The 9,237-nt window shown below is 35.6% G+C and overlaps 2 protein-coding genes across 2 annotated transcripts in view; one reads left to right on the top strand and one right to left on the bottom strand.

Moving 5' to 3' along the window:
- Positions 1-112: 112 nt before the first annotated feature.
- On the bottom strand, positions 113-1,426 carry LOC129787913 (uncharacterized). Its single transcript, XM_055823756.1, has 2 exons — positions 1,256-1,426; positions 113-1,182 (listed from the first exon to the last, which is right to left on the bottom strand). Exons 1-2 carry the CDS (start codon positions 1,331-1,333, stop codon positions 391-393), a joined length of 870 nt encoding a protein of 289 aa, XP_055679731.1. The 5' UTR covers positions 1,334-1,426; the 3' UTR covers positions 113-390.
- A 1,759-nt stretch (positions 1,427-3,185) lies between these two features.
- The window catches only part of LOC129787908 (cadherin-99C), a 39,957-nt gene continuing 33,905 nt past the window's right edge, over positions 3,186-9,237 (top strand). The window contains exon 1 of the mRNA XM_055823745.1: positions 3,186-3,421. The gene's annotated coding sequence lies outside the window, so the exon portion shown is untranslated. The remainder of the gene's footprint in view (positions 3,422-9,237) is intronic.

The raw sequence follows: 9,237 nt of genomic DNA, 5'->3' as shown, positions 1-9,237 counted from the left end.
GTGACGTCATCGCTGGTTAAGGCAAACTCCTACTGAGATTTGAAATCTTCCCAAAAAATATATTTTCCAATTTTCACCATTTTCATTGTAATTTTAAATAAAAATGCAGGAATTTTTAAAATTACTTAAGAATATTTTATTTTTCTTACAGTTTACAGAACATTAGAGTAGTGAGATGGAAACAATTTTAATTTATTCACTTACAATATCTGTAAAGTTTTTCAATGATACAGAATGCCGGTTGGAGTTCCAGGGAGTTCCCGCGCAGGAGTACATAACCTCAAAAAAGAATTCCGAATGAAAATTTTATTCAGGAAGGAAAATGAAGTGATCCATAGCAAAAATATACATTCCTTATTAACTAAAAGCTGTGAGATGTGAGAGTTAGTTCTAAATACTCTTTATGGCTCTACTAGAGCATTGGGAGCAGTGCTGTGAATTTTCTTCGGCATAGACTTTGCATCTCTCATCATCCCCCTGACACATAACTTGGTCATCAATCTCCGAGAGGACGGCAGAGAGATATTCCGTGGTGACTGTGCTGAAATCTAGCTGTTCCGACGAGACGACAATTCCCTTAATTCGTATACTCATGTTGAGATCACTGTCCATGTGAACAATCTTCGTGGCAGCTTGCCGGACAGAATCGAAGCAGGTGAATGCAAAGAATTCATGCTCCGGATCCCTGTGGATGCCCCACAGTAGCGATGGCAGGACAATCTCATAGATTTCATCGAATATGGATGAAAAGATATTTCGTCGTTGCTCCTCCTCCTGTATTAGGGTCTCGAGGATAATGTCCCTCTCATCTTCCTGCGCAATTTCCGTTTGGCTCATTAGTATTATGGTTTCATCCTTGGCTTCATCACTCACATCCGCCTCCTTGCGTCGCTTCTTCGGCGATGTGGGCGCATTTGTATTTCCTGGTGCTTTCTTAGGTGTTGCTCTCCTCTTTCGCATCTCATCAATTTCCTCCTCTTTTGGGAAATTCCGACACGGCACAGCCGTGGGCCGAAGTCGAGGCTTTCCCCGTTCCAAATGAAAAATTTGTCCATTTATCTTGTGCTCCCACGTCTTTATTACATCCTCCGGATTGAAGTGTCTCTCACACACTCGATCATTACGCTTAAACGGGCGCTTTTTGGGAAGATTTTCCTTCCACTTCTCAAACATTTCCTCATCCTGAAAAATTCAAAAAAGGTAAACAAATCTCATCTGCTGCTTCCTGATCCAGGAAAATGTGCGAATTTCTCACCTTTGGTGGCAGAAACATCATCCTCTTCTCCATTGTCTTGCACTGAATATCACAAAGAGGCACAAAACAATTCCTCATTGTTGGTTTTTCATAAAACTCCAAAGGAAAGCAGAGAAAATTAAAAATATTTTGCTTTGGTTGATCGAATGTTTATCTGTCAAAACAATTGACTCCCCACAACAGAATTTCTAGGGAATTCCTTCGGAATATCCAATGAAAAATCCCACGAGTTATTCCAGCGGTTATTTCTGTCGATTTCTGTAATTCAAAGAAATGGCGCGCGGAAATAACTTTCGGAAAAAAATCTTTCCGCGATAAATTAATTATTAGTTGGTGTTCCACTTCGTGGCCATTAGTTGGTGTTCCACTTCGTGGCCAACCAAGTACATATTGTAATCGTTAGAAAAACCGATCACCTCAGATCGGGCTCAAACTTGGTATGAGCACGTTTTAGACAACCCACATTACGAAAATGGTGGTGGAAAATTTTTGATCCGGCCGGCCTGCCTTCCGGCCTGCCGTCCGGCCTGCCGTCCGGGACTCTAATCTTTGCCTTATAGCTTGAGAACGGTAACAGATAGAGTCTTCAGGTTTGAAGTTTTCTATAGAAATGTGGGTGTAAAATTTCATTTTTTCGCATTTTCAAAATCCAAGATGGCTGCCGTCCGCCATTTTGAAATACCGTCAACCAGTTCCCTTGTAGCTAGAGATCTGAAATTTTAGTATGTTGTTGGGCTCAGTGAGATGTTTTCATCAAGAATTCATACTTGAAAATCGGTCAAGCCGTTTAGTATATATGGCGGCCTAAAGCAAAAAGTGTTTTTTCGATATAACTCGAGAATGGCTTGACCGATTTTGACCATCTTAGTATCAAATGAAAGGTATCAAGAAGGCCTACAACTGTGTAGAACATTCCAAGTTCCAAAAATGACCGCAAGAGGCGCTAAAATCAAAAACAAAAATTGCCTAACTTTACGAGACAATACCTCCGAATCCCCATTAGTCAAATCTTTTAAATTTTGATATGTTGTAGCCAGGGGGTATCCGACTCTTGCCACTCGCGGTGCATTTCCTGCCACTTTTTCATTGCCACTCTTGCCACTCTTGCCACTCGCGGTGCAGTCTCACGGTACATTCTGGGCATAGTCGATTACCCCCTGGTTGTAGCAGAACTAATAATCTTGCACCAGTCCAAAAATGAAGAAAATCTATGTCGCCGTTTAGAAGATATGGCCATTTGAAAAATTCTTGAATTTGAAAAGTTCTAAAAGCCACAAATCGCAAATCGCATTACAACGCATATACAAACTTCACACGTTGTGGGACACCAACTCTTATAACTGGACGCGTTATGATTAACTTTCAGCTATTCCAGGTTCTTTAAAATAATAGATTAGAAGAATTAAAGAGTTCAGGAACAGGATTAAAGGTTAAACAATAAGATTTTTTAAAGATTTCTGAAGATTTAAATATTTTCTCAATGAAAAAAAAAGTCTTTTCCATGGAATTACGAGGAATTACGCATTCAATGAGCATCTCTTGGGCACTACTTAAGCATCAACGAGAGAGTCTTGCATTCCCATGGCACTTGAAAACCCTTTTGTGCAACCTGTGCATCACTTTGGGTCATGCGGTGCAGCAATTCTGATCGATTTTTGATCCTCTTCTCTCATTGCTGTGGTGCAACTCAACAGAAGCACCGCGAGAGATTCTCTCTGCCACGAGTTCTTCAGCAGACACCGTCTTGGAACTGTTGCCTTTGCCTTTTGTGACTCACAGAGGTGTTCTCATAATTTTTTGTTTAAAAGTATGTGTTGTTTGGATCATGATGTGCTTGTGCTATGTGGCTACACCACACAGGTTTTATGCTTACCTCGCTTACCTCAGCATTTTGCTGGTCTCAACTTCTCAGCATTGCCACTCTTGTGTTAGTTGTGAGTTGACTTCTCCACAAGGTGGTCGATCGCGTGTCAGTATAGTTTAAATTTAAAGATTTTAACAATCTTTTAAAATTTAATCAGAGTTGTGTAGTTGGACTACATAGGCTACTACCGTGTTCTGTGCATTCCCTGTGAATTGTTAGTGTGTGATTTGTTGCAAAAAATAAGAGATAATCCATCTGGAAGAGCTCTGAAATTGCCTAAAGAAGTAGTAGATCACAGAAAAGTAAGAAAAGATTTTTTTTCCTTAAAGAAGTTTTACTTAAATCTCACCATATACAAGAAGTTAGTATATAAAAATGTTGCAATGTGCAAAGAGAGGCAATTATTCAGTTCAATTCTCTGGATATTCTTGCCGTATGGTGTGTGTCCGGCCACCTTCGGATTAAATCCATTCTCTTCTTGTAACTCCACTGTGCTCCATTTTACTTGTCTATGCGTGGAAAGAGAGAGAGTTGGATTAAGAGAAAAACGCGCGGGGTCAAGAAATTCTCATTTGTTAATGTTGGACGTTGAGTAGGATATTGGTTCCAGAGATATGTATGTACATATGTAATAGAGCGGAAGTCGTTGATCGTCGATCATAATATAAATAAATAAAAATAAAGTTTAGATTCCTCTATTGCCGAGGATTGGCCACTTTCTCTGCGCCAGCCGGGCCTCTCCCAGAAAGTAATAATGATAGTGTTTTTTCGTGTGTGGCCAAAAAGAAATTTCACTGTGAAAAATCCCAAGAAATTGTGAATTTGTTCACGAGAGAGACGCTCTCGCGTATAGATGGAAAAATATTGATCAACTCCAATGCGGAGACAACCCATGGAGGCTAAAATGGCAGGAGACACTTGTCGAAGCCACACACCTGCAAGCCACACACTGACTGCGCTCTCTCAAGTTAAATGGCAAAAACCTCATTAATTTGTTCTTTTATTCCCTGCAGGCAATTTATCCCCTTCACATCACTTCACTACCAGTCTTGGAGAGATCTCTCAGCTCTTTTTTTTTTACTTCTTCTTAAAGTTAAGACAAAAAAAAGAGCACAAATCCATAAACGTGATTTTTTCTCTCTTCAATTCTACATCACTTTTTCCATTCTTCTTCCCTCGCGCGCAATCTCATTTTATACTATATACCTACATAATATGTGAAAATGAAGTCAGAGTCACTTTCATGAGAAATCTTCAAGTTGTCCTTGTTCTTTTTTACTTGTTTTAAATACATATAAAATGAAGTGATGATACGCCTAATTAAAGAGCAAAAATATTCCATTTTATTAACAAGAATATTTCAATTTTTTATTATGCCTGATGAAAGACAATTAAACTCTTGAAATGTCATAAAACGATTTCGTTATGGAGGCGCCTGGTGGTCAAAGATATTTTTCATGAAAAGCTTAATTTTGTCAAATTATCGTGTTATTGCTGTGCGCAAGTATTTCATAGAGACTTCTTACATTAAAGTTTGCAATAATTTAAAAATGATCTAATAGGGATTAACCCTTTCGCGTTCTTTGAGCCATATGTAGAGCCGAATGTCAATCATTTTATTTTCTCTAATTTTTATAAATTAAGTTCTTTTTTCAAGTTATAAATATATAAAATTCATGCAGAAAAAGCCAAAGAAGACATTTTGTCTGAGAAATGTCCTCTGAAAGCATCTCTAATAAGAGCGCATATTTTAATGTTTTACGTGGACGCGAAAGGGTTAATGATTAACTGCTATTTTTCTGACCTAAAACTTGTAGAGATTTTACTGCCAAATTTGTATATTAAAAAAAAACTAATCCTTTCCTGATTCTAAAAAAGTCAAACACAAAAATTTGATACCTGACAAAGAAAAATTTGGAACTTATTAAGACGCTTCTTTTGGCTGAGGAAATGATATTTTTGTGTAAGAAGTCACGCACGCCGGATGTATTATTAAATTAATTTATCTTAACAAAAAATAAATACATATAGAAAAGATTGTATTAGAGAAAAAACAGAAAAACTAAAAGAGAAATAGAACAAAAGTAGAGAGCAATAAAATCCCAAGATCCAGATTAAAATTTAGCACTGTCTTGCGGGATAAAATTCAAATTTTACGATCAGTGGCTCGGTGAAAAAAAAATTACACAGTTAATTGGAATTTTAATTGGGACACCTTTTTGCATTTTTCATTACATTTTCTTGTTATTGTAAAATATTTGATGAAATATTCCACCACACAGCAAAGAAGTAATAATAACAAAAGTTTTGCTGTCTTTGCACATTTATCCAGTACTCAATGTACTTCCTTTTATATGAAAATTATTGAGAAAAAATTGCCTAAAATTGATTTTTCATTGTTTAAATTATCTCAAATTCTTCTTCAATTCATGGTTGAAAAATTTAATTCATTGATTTGTCTATTCACCAATCAACTCTCAATTTATATAAAAAATGATTCTTTAAGGTCTTCCATGGAGTTTCTCAGAGCATTAAGATTTTTTTTCTCACAAAGAAAATTTGACTTGAAGCACATTCTCCTCAAATCAACCAAATCGATCGGCAGATGGTGTGTTGTGCTGAAGAAAATCTCATTTGGGTATGTTTGCGTTGTGTGGCAATCAACGCAAATTAAGAAGTCACATCAACGGCTTTACAAGATTCAAGCTCTTTTTTTTCCCTCCACTTCTTTCTATTATAAACCTAAACTGTATTAGTGCTGTATTTTGCCTCCGTATTTGTACATTAATGGTACAAGTTGTAAGGAGAGGCAATTTAAATGCGAGACAGAAGGAGGGGGGGAGGTCTTCTGAGAAAATAAAGAAGGTGAAGAATAGAAAAAGAAGAGAATGCAAGTTCGTGAAACTCCTCACGCGGTTTACCTCAATATCTTCAGCCATCGTTCACCTGTCGCTTCTACCACGACATGCCCGAGCTCTTTTCCATTCTTAGTTACCTATACGAAAAGGCAAAAGAATTATTCTTGGGCATGTGCCTGCATGTTAGAAAGTCGGAAAATGGTAAAACGGTGCACAATGAGACACAGTTTTTTTCTTCAGTTGTAATGTTGAGGAAAAATATATAAGCTATATAGAGAAGGAACGGGATTAGAGATTCCAATATGTCCACCTTGTAGATTTTTGCGTCATTCACCTTAATTTTGTCCCACCAACTATTTACACATTTTTCCCGTAATTCCCTGAATAGTTCCCGAGAAAGAATTCATGTTATCACATGCGACATAAACATTTTAAACCATTCTGTACTCATTTGACTCATTTGCCCAATTACTCCCGAAGACAACACGATGTTAAAGATAATTGAGGGGAATTATGTGTAAGAAAAAGAATGTAGGTAAGCTGTAGGCATACCTAGAATATTTTTTTGTTAATTTCAGGGAGAGAATTTTTAAAAGAAAAAAAAACTTCTTCAAATCATTTCCAAAAATTCAACAAATTAATCAAGGAGGAAGAACGAAAACATTTTTTAATCTCTGGAATATAAATCCATTTTATATTGAAGGCTGTCCCGGTCTTTGACTTTGTGTTAATAATTAAGGTTTTGCATTTGCAACAGAAAGAGCCAAAATGCCCAAACATAGCTTATAATAAATTCTTTCAACATATCTTCAACCTCGTGGAGGTTCCTCATGCTCAAATTCATCATGTTGTCAAAAGTACAGAGATGATTTGTTATTTTTCAAAAAAAAGATTATAATTAGTGGTTTTGAAGTCATCGTGTACCTATATTTAAAATTGTAGGTATACGAAACATGTGAGGATAAAAGCTCTTCACAATGCCATTTACAAAATGCAATTCGCAACAAAATGAACTTTCTTCTGCCGGGAATGGAGAAAATTATTGCCTTGCGAGGACATAATCGATGGAGCGTTTCAGAGATGGTGATTTTGAAAAAGACATGTCTCTTTCAAATTAAATTATGCACACACGAAAAATTCATCGTAATCACTATCCAGTTAGTTCCATTCTTGACAAAATTGTCGTAATATACTTAAATTGACATAAATCCTGTGCAATCTTTCTTGCACACTCTACCACGCAGTGTTATGGTGAAAAACCTTATGGGCTGTGTCGCGCATTTTGGCTTTGCTCAATTACCACAGCTAATTAAATCAAAATGCGTGAAAGACTCTTTTTTTCTTCTTTTTTTTGAAATTCACACTGAATGAGATGGAAATGTGGTGTAGTATTTTATTTTTGTTAATTGTCTCCACAACTGTTGTGTGAAAGACGTAGAATTACAGAACGGGGGTAATTAGAATATTTTGTGCACACCATTCTCATTTAGAGACTTGGTGGATGGTGCAGAGACAAACGCATGTCCAGCCTGGAATTGTTATTTATCTCCAATCCATTTTGTGTGCTTTTTACACCGATTTCAGTTATATGGCTCTGTTCACTCAATTATGGCTTTTTACAATTCTTCAATGAAATACCCACAGCATAGCATTTAAATCTATTATATACAAATTGTGCGCATACATATTTCTACTCCCTGTTCTATACCTATGTATGTTGTATTATATTGTGTGTGACTTTCAATGGGAATTAGTACTCTTTGCTTAGTTAATTCCCAATGCTGTATTTTACTCTCTTTTTAGTGTATTATGCATTTTATTATAATAATATTAAAAACAGTTTGTTATGCACAGTTCCCCAGTGAATAGTGGTTCACTGGAGGAACACCACCAGGGTACACATAAATGAATATATCGTACAACACATATTATTTTTAGAAAAAAAAAACTCTGTGAAAAAAAAAAACTTTGATTAATATGGTGGATTGTGATTGAAAACAAAAGGACTGGGTCGTGTTGCGGATAGAGCGCGAAATGGGCAACCGTTAGAACGTGAGCACCTCCATGGTTAGAGAGAATTGATCACCATGCGAAAAATCGTACGCGCGGTGTTACTTTTACCCGACATAAACGTTAAACCCCATATAAACCGCTTGTTATGCTATCCAAAAGAACATTTGCATGGGCGAGGTCTATTTAGAACATTCCACCGGATAATATTAAGTGTATCACGTTCCAAAATTGAGATGAATATCTTCATGAAGGATTTTAAGGCATGACTAGAATACCTACAACTATATATCGGTACATAGTATTGTATTTAATACAAATAGAGTGATTTAGAGATTACCGTCTCCCTTACAATTAACACGAAAATGAATATCTATATTGATTTTAAATTCTTTTATGATGAAAAATCTCTCTTTAGAAAAAAAATTTAGAGCTCTTCCTATTTCTTCTTTTTGTTCTAACCAGGGAACATTACATTTTGTTCATAAAGAAAAGAGTTCATCGTTTCAGGATTAGTTTACAATAATATAAGATGAATCTGTGTTAAACAATAGAACCAAGTTTCATTTAAAATTAAAAAATAATAATAAAAATTGCTATATCTGTCACCGTTAGAAACTAGAGCTAAGTTAACCCTTTCACGTCCACGTAAAACGTAGAAACATTGAAACATACACTCCTTTCATTGCTATATTTATTCTATGGATGTTCTCATAAAATATTTCTCAGTCAGAACATCTTCTTTGGCATAATTTACGTAAATTTAACGCATTTATATGGTGGAAAACAATTAAATTAAGTATTTGGGAAAATAAAATGTTTCACAATTAGGTCTACGTATGACCCAATGGGCGCGCAACAGTTTAATATTATTTTAATTCATTTCTAGTAAAAATCCTATTTTATATTTTCAAGAAATTGTCCTAAAAAAAATTAAACTTATCTGATTTACGCAAAACGTTACGTAACCTTGTAAAATATTTTAGAGCACTAAATGAAATAAATTAAAACTAAAACTTATTCACACAAGTTTTGATTTAAAACAAATATGTTATACACAGACCTTCAAGCTAACATGAGTCTAATTTATGAAATATTAATGTAATTATTTTTACATTTTATGAGATATTCATTCGTCTGTTTGCTGGAAATGTATTATGTTTAATTTTATTTTAAGAACAAATCCTGGGGGGTCTTGAACTAGTCTACAGCAGGACAGGTGATCCAGTATAGAATTTTTTCTCATTCTC

This window comes from Lutzomyia longipalpis, chromosome 1, assembly GCF_024334085.1.
Source record: "Lutzomyia longipalpis isolate SR_M1_2022 chromosome 1, ASM2433408v1".
Classification (NCBI taxonomy): domain Eukaryota; kingdom Metazoa; phylum Arthropoda; class Insecta; order Diptera; family Psychodidae; genus Lutzomyia; species Lutzomyia longipalpis.
The sequence above is the reverse complement of the archived record's forward strand: the minus strand, read 5'-3'. Positions and strand labels throughout refer to the sequence as shown.

Bases quoted from the DNA above. Each gene is read 5' to 3' on its own strand.
- LOC129787913 (XM_055823756.1), bottom strand. From the start codon at position 1,333: ATGAGGAATTGTTTTGTGCCTCTTTGTGATATTCAGTGCAAGACAATG. The intron at 1,183-1,255 runs GTGAGAAATTCG...TGAATTTTTCAG, and splicing joins TGATGTTTCTGCCACCAAAG to GATGAGGAAATGTTTGAGAA.